This window comes from Sinohyriopsis cumingii, chromosome 16, assembly GCF_028554795.1.
Source record: "Sinohyriopsis cumingii isolate HCF-2022 chromosome 16, ASM2855479v2, whole genome shotgun sequence".
Classification (NCBI taxonomy): Eukaryota; Metazoa; Mollusca; class Bivalvia; order Unionida; family Unionidae; genus Sinohyriopsis; species Sinohyriopsis cumingii.
The window spans coordinates 15,661,633-15,681,971 of NC_142976.1; the positions used below are offsets into that span (position 1 = coordinate 15,661,633).

The following is a 20,339-nucleotide window of genomic DNA, read 5'->3' on the forward strand; positions in this document are numbered from 1 at the left end:
GCCAGTATAACTCGTTGAAAAAGAACCCGGGAAAACCCAGTAATAACCACCGACTCAAGGGAAGCTACTGGCAGCTATCTCACAGACGCATATTGACCTAGTTAGAGATTACAATCCACGCGGACTGACGTGCGATGGCAGTAATCGGCAATGGTGAGGGCTTTTGACCATTTGGCCACCCAAGCCTCTACATCAACAACAGTCAAAATAAACTCAAACTAAAGTTAAAATATGTTAGTTGTTCTCAACGTTATCTTAGTGTGTTAAAGGGATTACTTCCACACTATTTTCTTTCTAAATCAACACCTCTTGCCACTTGAGTTTCATTATCATTATTATTTATTTATTTATTTATTTTTGTAACTTTAATACGATAGATAATGATTACGTATTTGAATGTATTCAGTAAAATGTAACTTGGCGTGAATCGGTGGGTCCAAGAGAGATTTTTACCATTTCAACATTCGTTTTAATGGAAATTTTGATCAAATATGTAAAAATATTGAAAAAAGGGCTAATAATTCTTCTGAATATTTAAAAAAAAAAAGTATTTACTAAGTTAAACGATTGAACGAAGGCTTTAAAATGGGTCAGACTTCACTGACTCATAATACCGTTCAAGAAAATTTATTTGTGCTACATCTCGTGCAAAGAATTGGATACATTATACATTTGCATGTGCATGCACTTTGGATGTATTTATGAAATTTAGTTGCTATGGTATATACACCTGATGATTCAGTTGCTATGGTATATACACCTGCCTTCCTAAAAGTTAGGGGTCTCGAGTGGCTGAGGTATATAAGGCGTTCACTTTCTAAAAAAACAAATGAAAGTTTACGAGGTTGTCAGAGAACTTGACCCATCATGCATGCTTGTAAATTCTCCGCGTGTGCAGAGATTTAATATTAATCAAATTGAATTATCAGCTTCACCAATTTTGTTTTAGGAAAAAGGCGGTGACTATAAACCTCCATAACTGATTTTGTAATACATTGTGGTTTTCTTTCTTCCTTCAAATATATAAGAAATGTATCTTTCGAATGGTCAAGCCAGTATTTTTTAGAAAGGGGCATCACTCTACAAAATGTATACACTTTCTGTTCGTGCAGATCTTTGTAGATAAGCACGAAGTGCTGTGCTGGCTGTACACAGAGAGGTATAAATTATTCCAGAGTTCAGCTTTACATTGCGAATACCTGATGGCAGAGGAACTGAAGACTACTAAAATAAACTTGACAGGAATCTCAGACAATGGTAGGTCACCTTTATAATAATAATAATAATGCAGCCTATGAAATGACATAATCAAAAACACTAACATTTTTGCTGTCCCATTATATTCGAAATATAGTCCTCATTATATTCAAATCATAGTCCTCATTATATTCACAACATAGTCCTCATTATATTCAAAACATAGTCCTCATTATATTCAAATCATAGTCATTATTATATTCAAAACATAGTCCTCATTATATTCAAAACATAGTCTTCATTATATTCAAATCATAGTTCTTATTATATTCAAATCACAGTCCTCATTATATTCAAATCATAGTCCTCATTATATTCAAATCATGATCACTCCGCCTATGACATTTGATCTGGCGACGATGAGCTAAGTGACAGCCAACTGCATATTGGAAAGTCTAACTTTTCCGCCCCAAACAATGGACGAAGTTTGCTGGTCTTTATTACCTGACCAGGGACGCAAGAAAATGGGTGTCTTGCAGAGGTAGCTTGTTCAAATATTTGTTCTTTTATGTCAGGTACTTACTACGAACTAACGCATTCACGTGTTTCCGTTTTGTCCACGACTGTTGTCTCCAACGTTAAAATTTATTTATGTTGTTTGGTTTTTGTTTTGTATTGGTTTGGAGTAGTGGTTGCGGAGGGTAAATGGGAAACGACATTACTATGACAAGTATCGGCGGGCGGGTTACGTGTGTGAATGAGCTGACGTGAAGATGAATACACAAGTTATTGACCTCTGCCAGTCATGCACTTTCTAGGATTCGTAGTTACGAACTATGTGCCTGTAAATGCCGCAGTCTGTTTTGAGCGGCAAAATGTGGACTTTTCAGTTGTCAATTTTTTCTGACGTCACGTGTCGGCGGAGCGATGCAAGTGACTCGGACTAGGGCAAAATATGGATCTTTTAAAATCTGTATTTTGTGACAGTAAGTCTCATTTCAAGGGCAGATATTGGTGGAGATAAGCGTATTTTTAGATTCATTTCAAAGGCAGACAACCGTGGAAATATGTGCATGCATTAGACAATATGTGAGATTGGGATAGCTGATATATCAAAGAGTGCTGTGACGAAAATGGTGTTGATCGATAAATAGAGGGCCCTATAGTACCATATATCTTTCATATAAATAGCCTTGCCCAACTGTCCTTCTTCCGATGCACGCGGCATCACATGCGGTAGTATTTTCTAACTCGTTTATTGAACAACATCAGCTTTTCTTTCACATTATTGTATGATTAGCTATCTACGTTTTCCACTTGTAGTTAATGTTTCCCTTCAGAGCACCTTTCTCACCACATGTTTCTTTATTTGTTTATGTTGCATCACCAATGACGTTAATGTGAATCCGGACAATAATTATTCGACTACTTAGGTACTCAGATTCGTGTCTCTTCCAAGATGCATCAGCATCGCCATTGGTACATGCACGGTGGACCAGTGCTAAAATGGAATCAGAACAACAAAAAACCATATCATTTTTTTCACAAGTTTTGCATCCATTTCGATGGTAGATCCAAAAATGAATACTTTTCCTAGAGGCTGGTTCAAGAAAATCAATGGTGGCTAATTGAGATGGAGTGCACGTAAGCGGTCAATCAGCCTTTTAATATGACAAAAGTATTCTTTCACAAACATCCATACTCGTTCATTCATATATTTGTCTCCACATTTTATGAGGTAGTCCGGGATCTTTGGTTCATAACGCTTAGTCTCGAACAAATATATCAATGCTTTGCAAAGGTAAACAATATCAGGAAAGCCTAGTAGGTAAAGACTGTTCATATTCCATTAAAGGTGCGAGGTACTCTACTGGTTTAACCTGGGTTTTTTTTTTCGGTGTTACGTATCACGGTACTTTTTCACTGTACAGGTACTTCGGTAGTTTCTTTTAGTAAGGAAAAAACTTAAATTCCTGAGTAATCTTGTTACGAAGTCAATGATATTAAAAGCATGATTTGGTAGACATCTGGAGAGAGAGGAACCCCCAACAAAATGCAGTGTACGTGAAGAGAACCTTATAATAAATAAGTCGATTGGATTATATCATAATTAGGGCAGATATTCAACTTCTCGTTCATTCTTCTAATATAGGTATCAGTTACAAATTGTATCATTACTTTCCTTTGATAGAATTATTTTTTTCAAATCATGAAAGAGGAAAGTGCATCGTGAAATTTAATAAACTCTGTGATTAAGTGTTTGTGACATTAGCCAAATCAGAGATACAGTTTATAAAGGAAATATATATGATAATTTAATGATATTTATCAGTTAACAATCAGCTTTTCTTGGAAACCATGAAAGTTGTGCGAACAACACAATCTCGAACTAAATTAGCGTCTTTTCATTTAAGAACCTTTAGAGTGTATGTGATTCGCATTTTTTAACGTAGCTTTAACACTTTTCCAGTCATATCGCTACGATATCTGCAGTGTGGCAGTTTACAGCGATGTCTGGCACTGGGGCATCATGCCGCAGACATGTAGCATCATTACCCACCCAGTCACATCATTCTGACACCAGGCCGACCAGTCCTAACACTATCCTCTTAATGCTGAGTCTTTGGAATGCCTCGGCAGGGATCCAAACCCGCGACCTCTGGCACATACAAAGATACATTAATACCAAAATAGAGATACATTAAAACCGAAAACAGGAAAATTCTTTGTGTCTTATGATAAGAAGTTAAAGGAAATCGCTTATATTACAATGACAAACACTTTACGTAGAACATGTGTCAACGACGTCGCCATATCCCATAGAAATTATGAATTTTCAGTTGAATGACCGCAGCAGTGTCACGACATTAAAAATGTGCAATTCCTGATTGACTTAGAGCAAACAGGATATAACAAGGTATCGTGAATTATAATTTGGGAAAGTTAAGATCAGGAGAGTTTTATCCCATTAGACATTCAGATTCCAACATGTTATTGTCTACTCTATACTTGAATACCATTAGACATTCAGATTCAAACATATTGTCTACTCAATTAGACATTCCGATTCAAACATATTGTTGTCTACTCTATTAGACATTCAGATCCCAACATGTTATTGTCCACTCTATACTTGAATACTATTAGACATTGAGATTACACCATGTTATTGTCCACTCTATACTTGAATACTATTAGACATTCAGATTTCAACATATTATTGTCCACTCTATACTTGAATACTATTAGACATTCAGATTTCAACATATTATTGTCCACTCCATACTTGAATACTATTAGACATTCAGATTTCAACATATTATTGTCCACTCTATACTTGAATACTATTAGACATTCAGATCCCAACATGTTATTGTCCACTCTATACTTGAATACTATTAGACATTCAGATTTCAACATATTATTGTCCACTCTACACTTGAATACTATTAGACATTCAGATTTCAACATATTATTGTCCACTCTATACTTGAATACTATTAGACATTCAGATCCCAACATATTATTGTCCACTCCATACTTGAATACTATTAGACATTCAGATCCCAACATATTATTGTCCACTCCATACTTGAATACTATTAGACATTCAGATTTCAACATATTATTGTCCACTCTATACTTGAATACTATTATACATTCAGATTCCAACATGTTATTGTCCACTCCATACTTGAATACCGTTAGACATTCAGATTTCAACATATTATTGTCCACTCTATACTTGAATACTATTAGACATTCAGATCCCAACATATTATTGTCCACTCCATACTTGAATACTATTAGACATTCAGATTTCAACATATTATTGTCCACTCTATACTTGAATACTATTATACATTCAGATTCCAACATGTTATTGTCCACTCCATACTTGAATACCGTTAGACACTCAGATTCAAACATATTGTCTACTCAATCAGACATTCAGATTCAAACATATTATTGTCTACTCTATTAGACATTCAGATTCAAACATATTATTGTCTACTCTATTAGACATTCAGATTCAAACATATTATTGTATACTCTATTAGACATTCAGATTTCAAACATATTATTGTCTACTCTATTAGACATTCAGATCCCAACATATTATTGTCCACTCCATACTTGAATACCGTTAGACATTCAGATTCCAACATATTATTGTCTACTCTATACTTGAATACTATTAGACATTCAGATTCAAACATATTATTGTCTACTCTATTAGACATTCAGATTCAAACATATTATTGTATACTCTATTAGACATTCAGATTTCAAACATATTATTGTCTACTCTATTAGACATTCAGATCCCAACATATTATTGTCCACTCCATACTTGAATACCGTTAGACATTCAGATTCCAACATATTATTGTCCACTCTATACTTGAATACTATTAGACATTCAGATCCCAACATGTTATTGTCCACTCTATACTTGAATACTATTAGACATTCAGATTTCAACATATTATTGTCCACTCTATACTTGAATACTATTAGACATTCAGATTTCAACATATTATTGTCCACTCCATACTTGAATACCGTTAGACATTCAGATTTCAACATATTATTGTCCACTCTATACTTGAATACTATTAGACATTCAGATTTCAACATATTATTGTCCACTCCATACTTGAATACTATTAGACATTCAGATTTCAACATATTATTGTCCACTCTATACTTGAATACTATTATACATTCAGATCCCAACATATTATTGTCCACTCCATACTTGAATACTATTAGACATTCAGATCCCAACATATTATTGTCCACTCCATACTTGAATACTATTAGACATTCAGATTTCAACATATTATTGTCCACTCTATACTTGAATACTATTATACATTCAGATTCCAACATGTTATTGTCCACTCCATACTTGAATACCGTTAGACATTCAGATTTCAACATATTATTGTCCACTCTATACTTGAATACTATTAGACATTCAGATCCCAACATATTATTGTCCACTCCATACTTGAATACTATTAGACATTCAGATTTCAACATATTATTGTCCACTCTATACTTGAATACTATTATACATTCAGATTCCAACATGTTATTGTCCACTCCATACTTGAATACCGTTAGACACTCAGATTCAAACATATTGTCTACTCAATCAGACATTCAGATTCAAACATATTATTGTCTACTCTATTAGACATTCAGATTCAAACATATTATTGTCTACTCTATTAGACATTGAGATTACACCATGTTATTGTCTACTCTATACTTGAATACTATTAGACATTCAGATTCAAACATATTATTGTCTACTCTATTAGACATTCAGATTCAAACATATTATTGTATACTCTATTAGACATTCAGATTTCAAACATATTATTGTCTACTCTATTAGACATTCAGATCCCAACATATTATTGTCCACTCCATACTTGAATACCGTTAGACATTCAGATTCCAACATATTATTGTCCACTCTATACTTGAATACTATTAGACATTCAGATCCCAACATGTTATTGTCCACTCTATACTTGAATACTATTAGACATTCAGATTTCAACATATTATTGTCCACTCTATACTTGAATACTATTAGACATTCAGATTTCAACATATTATTGTCCACTCCATACTTGAATACCGTTAGACATTCAGATTTCAACATATTATTGTCCACTCTATACTTGGATACTATTAGACATTCAGATTTCAACATATTATTGTCCACTCCATACTTGAATACCGTTAGACATTCAGATTCCAACATATTATTGTCCACCCTTTAATTCTATACCATTAGACTTTCAGATTCTATACTTGATTTTTTTCCCAGGATATCAGACTTAACCTAACACTTGCAAAATGCTCACAAGTGATACACGCTGTGAACTAGGATTATAAACATTTGTCTTGAACCTGATTCAGCTGCTTTAGAACCATTTGTATATTCAGCAAATGACAAACACAGAAATGGCATTGCATGACTATATTAAGAGATAGAGGATTATTGCTATCGCAGCCAGTTAACATATCACACACATGACGCTCTCAGAATGGGTAAAAAATGGTGTTTTGATAAAAGTATAGACAGTGATTTATTTCTTAGCAGTAATAGGATAAAAGCTCAATTACTGCATAAGGTGTGCCAAATATAGATTATTATCCGTGTTTTGAAACGATGTAACGGAAGTTGTGCCAGATTTAGATTATTATCGTTGTTTTCAAACGATGTAACAGAAGGTGTGCCAAATATAGATTATTATCGTTGTTTTCAAACGATGTAACAGAAGGTGTGCCAAATATAGATCATTATCGTGTTAAACATTTGTACACACAATAATTTTTCCAGTACTGATCTGAGTTGTATGAATGATAATCAATTACACGACAGTGGTCGTTCGAACGTTCAATAAAGTGTCCGACTACTAGAAAAATAAAATACAGATCCCCACAAAATATGTATATAGTTTGAACCTGATGCTCAGGTAAACATCCAAAACTATCAACTGGAATATTTTATGATTTAGGCATGATTATATTCTCTAATGGAGCCTCGTATGATGACAATTGGTGAAGCAATTAAATATTGTGGGAAATTAGATTTGCTTTAGAACTAGAATGCTTTGTTGCTACATCTATATCTTCTGTTTAACTTTTCTTTACAACATCACTTATAATAGACGTTGGTTACTGAAATTCACTATGGTAGATCCTGAGGATAAGTAATGTAAATTGTTAGAAATGCTGCTTGATATCTGTCTAGTTAAAAACAAATTTTAAAATGTCTATCTCTAAAAGTTAGGTTGGTTGTTTTCTGATTTTCTAACAAAGAACCTAAGAAAGATAACTTTTAGTGAAAGCCATTTTAAAATGTCTGCATGGGTGATCGTTCAAAGGTACAACTCCTCACTCGTGACAATGGAAAGTTTCAACTTCACTTGTGAAAGAGTTTGTCATACCTACTCAGAAAATTGTTTTATTCATATTGTATCTTGTACAATGAAATGATTTTCTTTATGTGCTGTACCTATCTATACATGCCTGATAAATGATTTTCTTTACGTGCTGTACCTATCTATACATGGCTGATAAATGATTTTCTTTATGTGCTGTACCTATCTATACATGCCTGATAAATGATTTTCTGTATGTGCTGTACCTATCTATCAGGCATTTATAGATAGGTACAGCACACAAAGAAAATCATTTATCAGGCCTGATAAATGATTTTCTTTATGTGCTGTACCTATCTATACATGCCTGATGAATGATTTTCTTTATGTGCTGTACCTACCTATACATGCCTGATAAATGATCATGGTCATCCACCTTTTGAACTGTTGTTTTCCCTCCCGAATATAATATGTATTTGCTGAATTAAAATGGTCATCACCTTTGCCTGTTAAGATATTACAGAATTGCTTGGTCCATAATCGTTTATCAACTTGCTTTCAAATGTTAGCCAATGCATCGTAAAGTATTTTAATACAATCGCATGTAAGGTATTGGTATGAATCCCTTGTGTAATGACAAAACTATCATGTAATATGTTTGTCTGTTTTCTTTATACAGTATAATGTCAGATTTTTGATTACGAGGTTTTGCTTCTGGTACAATTAGATGTTCGAAAATAAAATAAATATTTGACCTTTAATTTATGTTTATAGTTTGCTTTTGTTCTTTGTAATCTTTTCATTGACTTTCTTCAGGCCTTATGCCAATCTCATTATGAACGTTGTTACATAGCCGTTTGTATTCTGATACTGCTCTCAGAATGGCATATTACAAAACTCGTACATGATATTTTACAAAAGTATTTTCTCTTTCAATATTTGTTTATCTGCAACGACTATAATCCAAAACAAGTATTTATTCCTATGTGAGGTTACTTTCCATATTTGTTGTAATTAAGGCCTCCCTTTGGAAATATGAATAACTTGTTAACATGTTTTTCTATTTCCAATTTAGTTATTTTAAGCGGTTTTATATAACTTGTATTGTTCTCATAGTTTATGGGGGCCTTTCCTCAGAGTAATTAAAAAGAATTCCACATCATATTGAAGTATATAGATGGCGCTATACAGTTTCGCATTTTGCATAGGCTTAGGATTTTAAAGAAAAAGAATGTCTCCGGCTTTCCTCACTGGTTATACTGGCTATTTATAAAAAGACCTTGTATATCTTAGGTATAATGCAAAGAACCTTTAATTCCCTTTATTTTGGTGTATGATTGATGGGTGTACTATGGGTTATAGAGTATACAGCTTGGCCTTACTTCAAATGTGCATCTTTCAAAAAAGTGCTAGCTCTACTTGGTCATTTTCACTTCCTGAACTTCAGAGGTAAATTGTATAAAAAAGAGCCGATAACTTTTTTTACATATTATATATTTGGTAATTCATTCATTGCACTTTCAGAAGCTGGTATTGTCTAGTCTGGCAAAATTCATTTTCCCTATTTTAATAGATGCTATGTATAGCGTACTTTAGACTAATTCAGACTGATTTTTAACACAAGGGAGCAGTCATTTTAGTTAGCAGTGTGCTTAAATCATGTAAAATTTCCAAAAGTACAATATCCAAAAGAAATATCATCCACATTACATTAATGCAGCATAGAGGTATGCAAACATTCTCTCCACTGTGCATGTTTTAAATGCGAACTACTTCACCTTACATATGTCACTCTCTCAAAAGTACATATTTTCTGGTGAGCGCCACCATAGTGTCTTTATCGGTAACATTAATGTGGCTCTTTTGGGATGGGTGGGTGGGCGGATGTCTAACCCATTAGACAAATCAATATATCAAATTCATCTCAGCGATCGATTCCTATCCAAATACTTTAAAAGTATTTAAAGGAGAATTTCACTCAATATTTAAATTTCACTACTGTTCACAATGTTTGACAAGTAGTTTTTGTGATATCGCAACCCCTATCCAACCTGTTCTCCTTCCTGAGAAATCTTTTCACTAGTCCCAATGCTAAAACTAACTGAGCGATCTCTTCATAAGTCTATTAAGACTAACTGAGCGATCTCTTCATAAGTCTAACTATTAAGACTAACTGAGCGATCTCTTCATAAGTCTAACTATTAAGACTAACTGAGCTATCTCTTCATAAGTCTAACTATTATGACTAACTGAGCGATCTCTTCATAAGTAAAACTATTAAGACTAACTGAGCGATCTCTTCATAAGTCTAAGTATTAAGACTGACCGATCTCTTCATAAATCTATTAAGACTAACTGAGCGATCTCTTCATAAGTCTAAATATTAAGACTAACTGAGCGATCTCTTCATGAATCTAACTATTAGGACTAACTGAGCGATCTCTTCATAAATCTAACTATTAAGACTAACTGAGCGATCTCTTCATGAATCTAATTATTAAAACTAGCTGAGCGGTCTCTTCATAAGTCTAACTATTAAGACTAACTGAGCGATCTCTTCATAAGTCTAACTATTAAAACTAGCTGAGCGATCTCTTCATAAGTCTAACTATTAAGACTAACTAAGCTATCTCTTCATAAGTCTAAATATTAAGACTAACTGAGCGATCTCTCCATAAGTCTAACTATTAAGACTAACTGAGCGATCTCTTCATAAGTCTAAATATTAAGACTGAGAGATCTCTTCATAAGTCTATTAAGACTAACTAAGCTATCTCTTCATAAGTCTAACTATTAAGACTAACTGAGCGATCTCTTCATAAATCTAACTATTAAGACTAACTGAGCGATCTCTTCATAAATCTAACTATTAAAACTAGCTGAGCGATCTCTTCATAAGTCTAACTATTAAGACTAACTAAGCTATCTCTTCATAAGTCTAAATATTAAGACTAACTGAGCGATCTCTTCATAAGTCTAAATATTAAGACTAACTGAGCGATCTTTCCATAAGTCTAACTATTAAGACTAACTGAGCGATCTTTCCATAAGTCTAACTATTAAGACTAACTGAGCGATCTCTTCATAAGTCTAAATATTAAGACTGAGAGATCTCTTCATAAATCTATTAAGACTAACTGAGCGATCTCTTCATAGTCTAAATATTAAGACTAACTGAGCGATCTCTTCATAAATCTAACTGTTAAGGCTAACTCAGCTTTTAAAGAACTAAATTGTCGAATTTTCTACGGATGATAGTAGTATCATTGAAAACTTCATACCATTCTTTGTAGTCAACAGTGTTAAATATACCGTGTCTATTCTCTTATAAGACGAGTGCAACTGCAAGCTGCACAGACCCAGATCTGCCATCGTATAATGCGCATGCAGACCTGGGGCAGTCCAGTTTCTTTGGAGTAATCAATAGAATAAACAACAAAGACCCTGATCATGTTACAGCAAATCATCATCTTTGCCGCTTGCAGTCTGAATATACTTGTAAGCGTGTATATACGGTATATTCATTACAATACGATTAAATGGGTCTCTGTCTTTTCTGTATGATTTTGTGTAAACTTCATTTAGAGAACGCCTATTAGGGAGTCTGCGTTTTTCCATTGGCGTATCAAAATATCGAAGTAATCATTTTAATTTATCTGTATGTGTGTGTGTGTGTGTGTGTGTGTGTGTAGAGAGAGATAATTGTTTTGTGAGTTTATTGGATGGAGAGAAGAAAATAAATATTAATAGCGTGTTTGTGTGCAAAGATAGGTAAAGTAGAATGCATATTTGTTTTCAAAGCTGCTCAAGCAGGATAAAGGAATAATGTAATTTAGATTTATGTCAATATTGTGCAGCTAATGAACATAATATTTTATACGAAACAATTCCAGAAGCTTCTGCAAAAACTAGTTGGTTACAAGATAGGGCCACCATCTAAGTTCTGCTTCAGGAGATTCGCATAATTGATTATTCCAGTTGCCATGTTGATATTGCAATACACTACTTTATTATGTATTAATTGTTGCTGGACAAATGTGTGCCATATGTACAGTAATCTAGCATTGTCCCTTTTATTGACTTGTTTCTAAAATCGTTTGACAATTTGTGTAATATTTTGTCTTTTGTGTTATATTTTCTTCCTTCTTCCGAGATATGAATTTAGTTCTTTTACAGCGTTAATTGTATAGGATGTTGCCTTGTTGAAATTTACTGGCAGATTTGAGGAAGTCTTCAAAGTTTAGATGTTTAATGAAACCGGGCTCAGTTAATACAGTTACGGGGCCAACAGCGGTATTGACCTTACTGGTTAGTCGCCTGGATGAGTGTCATCTTTTATTCTTCCAGATGCGGCTACCGAAAATACGTCTAATCTGTCCAGAAATCTATTTGGTTCTGTCATCGGGATTCTGTTGTTTCGGCAGTTTCTCCACGGCACTTGCGGCGAGAGTGTGTTCAGCTGCTGGAGGGAGATTGAAAGGTGGCGCCATTTTGAGTACAGTGATCCCGAGAAAGCTCACCTTAAAAACAGGATCAAAATGACGTACATCTCCGATACAGCCAAAGAATTTATATCCAAAAGATCAAAAGTGCTAATCTTCCAAGGTATAATCCACGTGCTTTATTACAATAATAACGTATCAGTATATTACAGGATTTAGTCGGTCGCAAAATTTTAACGCAGTCAAACAAGTCTGTCACAAGATGTTTATCTCAGTCAGACAAGTCTGTCACAAGATTTTTAACGCAGTCAGACTAGTCTGTCACAAGATTTTTAATGCAGTCAGACAAGTCTGTCACAATATGTTTAACTCAGTCAAATTAGCCTGTAACAAGATAATTGATATGCACACAAATTCTGTTACTTTGTGATTTGTTGGTAATGTTTTCATTTTAACCCAAGGACAGGGATAATTAATTAAATATTGGTAGAAGCAGTAAATCTTGTCGGAATTTATTTCGCATTATGGCCCAGATAAATATGCCTCTGTGGTGCTTTAGTGATAAAATTAGTCATTGTATAGTTTGATTCGAAAGTTTATTTGTGATTCAAACAAAAGCAAAGATGATACTTTTACTTTGAAATAATGTTCACATAAGATTGTGTTTATCTTGAAAGGTTCCTTGAATGACGAATTACTTCCGGATGAGGAAATTCTGGTGGAAATATTGGAGACAACAGGTTTTGAGAGGAAACGTTTAATGCTTGAGACAGAGCAGAGCTTTCTGTACTTTCAAAAGCTTCTACTGCTTGCATTGAAGTTATACTGGGTCAAAAAATATATACTTCACCTAGAACTCACCACACCATTTGCACTGATGAAAATGTTGTCACGACGTTCTGCTGGTGAGGATGCAAATGAGGTCCGGGAAAGGATGTTAAGGTACAGTCCAACATTATATTTGTCTTTCGGTATTTTCCCCTCCAAGATCATCTATATATTTTGAAATCAGACGGTTAAATTAGCGTCTGTATTCGCTTATATGTCGAGTCAAAGCGTAAACAACAAAGATCATGATCTGTCATAGCATAATGCGCCTGCTGAACACAGTCTATATTGTTTGTTCTACTGATTACTCTTAACAAACTGCCCATGTCAAGACCTACCGGCGCATTATGGACTGGACTTAAAAGAGAGTATAGACAGTAAAATAAAGATCTGAAAGTACATTTCAGAGTCGTCTGTACCGATGAAACAATATGGCGGGGAAATATAAATTGTTACCATATTTCAAAACATTGTGTAATGAAGTAACAGTTCCGTGGATATTTGCAGAGAGAGAGAGAGAGAGAGAGAGAGAGAGCTATTATAATAGCGCTTATTAGCTGCATTGTAGTCCAGCTTTAAAAAAATATTCGGGTTTTCTATTTGAATTTCTCAGGATTTTGTCTGTATGAGTGAATGTAGAATGTCGAAAACGGAAATCAAAGATAGCAGAAAATACTAATCTCCAAATTCAAATTTCAGACTTAAAATAAATTGTCAACGTTCATGGAATAAATTAATATTCCAAGCAGCGCTAAAACTCCTGAACTTGTGCAAAATATTTTCAGGACACCATGCATTATTGCTGTTTTCCCCACACATTCCTGACGTTTATTTAGTGGCGTTCAGTCTGTACACGCAATATATCAGTGTACCCATTAGTGGCGTTCAGTCTGTACACGCAATATATCAGTGTACCCATTAGTTGCGTTCAGTCTGTACACTCAATATATCAGTGTACCCATTAGTGGCGTTCAGTCTGTACACACAGTATATCAGTGTACCCATTACTGAAGATAAATATATATGCTATATTCAGAGCTATTTTGCTAATCACAAAGAATGTTAGCTTTATTTGTTGTCCGTGAAACACAAAATAGATAATCATACTTATATCAAACATTAAAAATATGTATGCATCAAAATATTGTTACCATGTAAAATGAATTTATTTCATGCAAACTGATATTGCATTTCTTTGTAAAGAAATTCATACAAATACCAGAGAATCTGTTTCATATAAAATACAAATACATTTTTTTGTAATTAGCTCAATAAATTTCCATTCAGTTTCCTTAAGATATTTCACGTATTGTAAATATTTCACCTTGACCTATTTATAGACGTCATTCAATATATTGTTAACCTTTAGGAGTCGCATGATGTTTCCTTCTGTGTACGAGAAGGAGGAGATAGATACATCTCTTCGGTCTACCATTATCACCGGATCCATTTCATCCCCTTCTGTGGACGGCTCAACCACAAGGCTGTATAGCAGCGGACGGTCGAATGGACACAGCTCGGGAAACTTGGCCGAGAGTGACTTGGATGAGGAAGATGAGATGGAGTGGGAGACACGACATGTCAGCCCAACGAATCTTTTCAATTTGTGGACAGGTAGGTTTTAATTATGTACATATATGTACATTATACTGATGACAAAACAAAATATACCAAGAAAGCAGAAATGACTGGAACTAAACATTGTATGGATTGTCTCAACTGCGCACAACAGCACCATAGCTATATTAGAAAGCATGCTTGCTCAGTCATTTAAATGATATTCAAATGTCTTCGCCTAATGTAGAAGTTAAATAGAGAATTTAATTCCTAAGATACTGTACGTGTCTGGATTAATAAAATGGGAGCAGGATTTGACAATTTCAGATCGTGTACATTTTAAAATATGTATTGTAACTTTAGGTATTAAAATATTTAACAGAAAGAAGCGAAACCAACAATTTTAAGTAAAATCAAGAAACAATTTATTAATATATAATACAATGTGAAAATTCAAGAGAAACAAAACAGTGTTGTGAATTAAATCTCAAATAATTCTAAATGTCCAATCACAACTCCAGAAAGATAGAATGTTCTGTATGAATTCCAATAGTTTTATGTCCTGCTGTCACACAATGATGTAGTCTAGAATGCTTCTGAATGAGTTCACAGTAACTCCAAAGTAGTATATATAAATATAAAAGTTAATGAGCACTTTAGTAATTCCAATGAATATTTTAAATAAGTGACCTCTCGAATTATATCTGCTGTCAATAATACAACTGCAAACTCTGATCGTAATTCCAACAAACTGATATAAAACAGGAATTAATTTTTTGTGTTTTAAATCCCCATGTTTGAGAGGAAATGAACTTGCTTCTAGTGAATATCGAAATTCTTGTGGGTGAAAAACTTAAAGTATTTTCATTTATAGCTTCGTTACTCATGAAAGTACCGATATTTCACCCACTGGATAAAATTCATCCATGATTCATTCAGAGCAAGGTAATATCCCCTCTTTATTCAGTGTTGTTATATAATTTCCAACAACGAAATAATTAAAATATTGTCAGTACTTCAAAATAATCGACAAATATGCTGCACTTTTACGTTCTAGATTTTTACAGTTCTTTTATCTAGAAAACACCAACGAGGAGTCCTCGTTCTTCTGTTAAATTTGGAATCAACGCACTCCATTCGTTTTTTGGGGGGATAAAAGACGGGGGCAAAGAAGAGGCAACATGTGCACATTAGGGCCTAAAGATTGGGATGGGATGTGGAGACGTTCCCTCTCATCAGTTGAAGTGGTCTTAGTCACCTCTCCCGCAATTTCGTTATCTTTGTAACTGATCAGATGAATTTGATCTTGTTGATTCATTTACGAGCAAAACATTCACAAACAAGGTACAAGACTGCGAGACCTTTAAATGCAGCTTTACATGAAAATGGATAAATATAACATATTTAGAAGCACATCTATAAACCTCAAATATACTTCAGAATTAAGAAGTCACGGTGTGACACAAAAAGCGACACAAAATATCATTTGCTTACCCACCTGCTAATCTCTGTGGCAAACAATATGTAGGTGAGACTAAAAGAAAATTCAATTTGAGAAGAAACCAACATCTTAGTTATAACCATGATAAAAAGGATAACCCAGTGTCTAAACACCTTAACCAATTTTCATATCTGCTTAAATGGAAGTCTGTCGTTTCTAAATTACGTACCAAAGCTGCTTAATGTGTTCATATAATGCGGTATAACACAGAACGAGACTGACATGAATAAAATTGTCATTATCAAATCTTCATATTAATCGAAATATGTACAGCGTAATTATGGACGAGCAGAAAAAAGAAAGAACGCTGTTTCTTTATACGTTTGCATATTCACATAGCATCTCTAAATTTCTATATTATTTCTTTCTTTAGGACCTAGTAAGAGTATTAAGTTATCTCCTGAGTTGAACACTCCACTAAACAACTCTTCAGATGATACAAGCACGGTCTACGATGACGATGAGGAAGATGTGGGCATGTGGTCCACACTCACGTCCCCAAGGCTGGCAGAGACCTACATCCCATCAGCCATTCGATCATTCATGACAGGAAAAACGACACCCACCTTCATGTTTCAAGGTGATTACTACCGGATATCATGGTCCTTGGCATCTGACATTTTGGCGGGAAGTCCTTTCCAAAAGTTCCTTATGGAGTCTGGATATTCACAAGGTCTTCATTATCTCGAGTTCTGGAAGGATCTTCGAGACTACTTAAACACCGATGAACATTGCATTGACATTTGTGGAGAATCATGCAGGAAGGTTTTGTCTAACAAAATTGCAAGAAACTATTTGTCTGGAGGTGAATGTAGCAGCATTTTCAGTGAAAGTCTCCGGGAGTCTCTGCGTAGGGACCTCTCCACAAACAATGATTCTCCTTTGATGTTCTCGGCTCAAGAAATTGCAGTTCAGGTAGTGTAAAACCAAGCCTTAATAAATATACTTTAATAATTGAATTTGTTAACAAGGGACCGAAGTTTTTGCAATCTGATTGGAAAAAAAACGATCACGTCATGCTGATCAATAATTTTTTACACATCGGTAATTTCCGCGGACTACTTTTGGTTCCCAGTAACCAGGTAATTTTATGTGAAGCTTTATCTAAAGCATCGTCTTACACCGTAATAACAACAAGCCCCACCCACTCACCTTTGTGATGTCCAACCTATGTGTGACCCCTGATTAAAATCGCTTATTAGAAGTTAAAACAATGTAATTGCAGTCATTCATGCATTTCAACACTGACCCCTTTTGCAAAGAAAGGTTTTACAAGTCAGTCTTGAGAAATTATTGCATTTTTACTTCAGCAATGTTTCACCAGCTGTTATTCAATGTCAGTGTTATATATCGAACAAGATGTGTTTTCGAAAGCTCAAAATGTGTAGAAAGCAAGGGATCATACTAAAAGTGAACAATATTGTGTTTTCGAAAGCTCAAAATGTGTAGAAAGCAAGGATTGTACTAAAAGTGAACAATATTGTGTTTATGAAAGCTCAAAATTTGTAGAAAGCAAGGGATCATGCTAAAAGTGAACACTATTGTGTTTTCGAAAGCTCAAAATGTGTAGAAAGCAAGGGATCATACTAAAAGTGAACAATATTGTGTTTTCGAAAGCTCAAAATGTGTAGAAAGCAAGGGATATTACTAAAAGTGAACAATATTGTGTTTTCGAAAGCTCAAAATGTGTAGAAAGCAAGAGATTGTACTAAAAGTGAACAATATTGTGTTTTCGAAAGCTCAAAATTTGTAGAAAGCAAGAACAACGAATGATATTACAACACGTGCCATAAGCAAGTGTAATCTTAGAAAAGAAGTAATATCACTGGTTTAAACAGAATGAACCAATTTTTATTCATTAAAATAATGATAATAACAAGTTCCTTATATGAGTGGCATGACACGCTCTGACACTTTACACGAATCTGGGCTAGCAAAGATCGAGCGATGTATTTATTTGAAGTTAAGAGGCTAATGAAAGAAAAGATCGAGCTATCTAAATATGAATGTTTTGTTGATGAAATCTGTTTTGATGACAGAAAGGAGGAAGTCATTTGGAATTATACCGATTAAATGATGATGGCAGGGTATTTGTCGATGTGCAAATTTTACCTAATCACTCACAAAGTTAACATAAAATACTTCTGACTTCATGTACTTTGTGAATGATTAGGTAAAATTTACACATCTGCAAATTTTACCCAACCATGATTACTTAATCCTTTATAAAATCGTGCTAATATTAAAGAATCTGAAAATTTTATATTTGTTGTTGTTGTTGTTGTAGGCTTTAACGCCATTTTTTTTCACACGATAGGTTATACATGGCGGCCAGTATTTATGGTGGAGGAAGAACCCAGGAAAGAACCACCGACCCATGAAAAGCTACTGGCAAGCTTTCTCACATACCCACATTGGCCGAATTCGAGACTCGAACTCACGCAGACAGAGGTGAGATGGCAGTGATCCGTAACGGAGTGCGCTTTGGACCACTCGGCCACTCGGGGCCCCTTTATATTTGTCTAAACATGGTTCATACAGACATTGATTTTATTTTCTCGCAATGTTTAAAGTTTATTGCATATTTGTAAAATTACAACTACTGCATGGACTAGAAAAATCTTTTTGCGCAAATATATAATAGTAGGTGACCAGACAAATGTGCGCAGGACTTAAGCACCCAGACAAAAAGAACGTGTGAACAAATGTTCTTACAATATGATGCATTAAATAAATAAAACATATAAATCTGCTTTAAAAAATGTTGGTTTATTTACTTAGAATGTTTATTTGTCTATACACGGCTGGCACCCTATACACGCTTGTTGTGAAATGTTAACAAACCTATTATTGACTTATTAAAATATTAAAAAAGGAGAATATTGTGCATAACTAGCCTGATTTATGTATAAATCATAAGTAGAAATGTTATATGTTAATGTTATGAGCTAATTTCTCGCAAGTAATCTTTATAGGTTACTGCATTTGTATGGGAAAATATGAACGAGTTTTTTGGATGGAATAATACACGACCTTGGGAGTGCAGCATATCTATTTGACAAAACGAGTTCATATTTTCCCATACAACTGCAGCAACCTTTTTATTATAAGCTCATTTTCTTATTCTACCTAAGGCTTAATTATATAAACAAAATACACTAAAAGAAACAACGTAAATGAATGTCATAGGTTCTCAACCTTGATTACACATTTCGAAATTGTAATAACACAACAACATTATTACTGCGCACATAACTCCGCCCAGATAAATTTGCAACAACTTTTCCATTTGATCTGGAATGAATAGATTTTGGTATTTTTTTCGATTCTACGAAATTTCTTGATTATGGTCTGGATTTGTATGTGACAATTCCACATGAAATACATGGGATTGAAAAAGCTAGAGAGAAGCGTGTTGACATCTGCAAATGTGTTTCTGTTTCTGTCATTGAATGTTTGAAATCATAATGTGGGAAAAATATTAAGTCTTTCAATTGTAATTATCAAAAAGATGCTATGGAATTTAATGCTTATTTCATTTTGAGTGTAGTAAGGAGGATGTAATTGCACTTATCGAAATTACAGTACAATTTCGAAATGTGTAATCAAGGCTGAGAACCTATGATATGGCTCATGTAATTCGGATTTGCAGAATTAAGAAAGTACATTTTTATTAAATTCAGGATGTAAAACTGTAAGTATATATTTTTGCCATTCTTATCACCAGCTAAAGAAGACATTATATGGCTTGTCACTTGTATGTTATTTGTAAGGACCCTTTCTTGCGTCTGTTGTATACTGTAGCTAGCCTAAATCCGAAACATTGTATCAGCGCGGAGTGTGCCAAACCAGCTGGTATGTGGCAGTCCACGAAACATCTGTTTTAGTTCATTCAGAAACGAA

At 34.2% G+C, this 20,339-nt stretch overlaps 1 protein-coding gene across 1 annotated transcript in view; it reads left to right on the plus strand.

The window, feature by feature from the left end:
- Positions 1–20,339, plus strand: part of LOC149779983 (uncharacterized) — a 121,184-nt gene that overhangs the window by 6,022 nt on the left and 94,823 nt on the right. The window contains exons 3-7 of the mRNA XM_089936706.1: positions 1,113–1,257; positions 12,456–12,713; positions 13,228–13,492; positions 14,748–14,992; positions 16,810–17,351. Coding sequence (XP_089792832.1) covers positions 1,203–1,257; positions 12,456–12,713; positions 13,228–13,492; positions 14,748–14,992; positions 16,810–17,351 — 1,365 coding nt within the window. The 5' untranslated portion in view covers positions 1,113–1,202. The remainder of the gene's footprint in view (positions 1–1,112; positions 1,258–12,455; positions 12,714–13,227; positions 13,493–14,747; positions 14,993–16,809; positions 17,352–20,339) is intronic.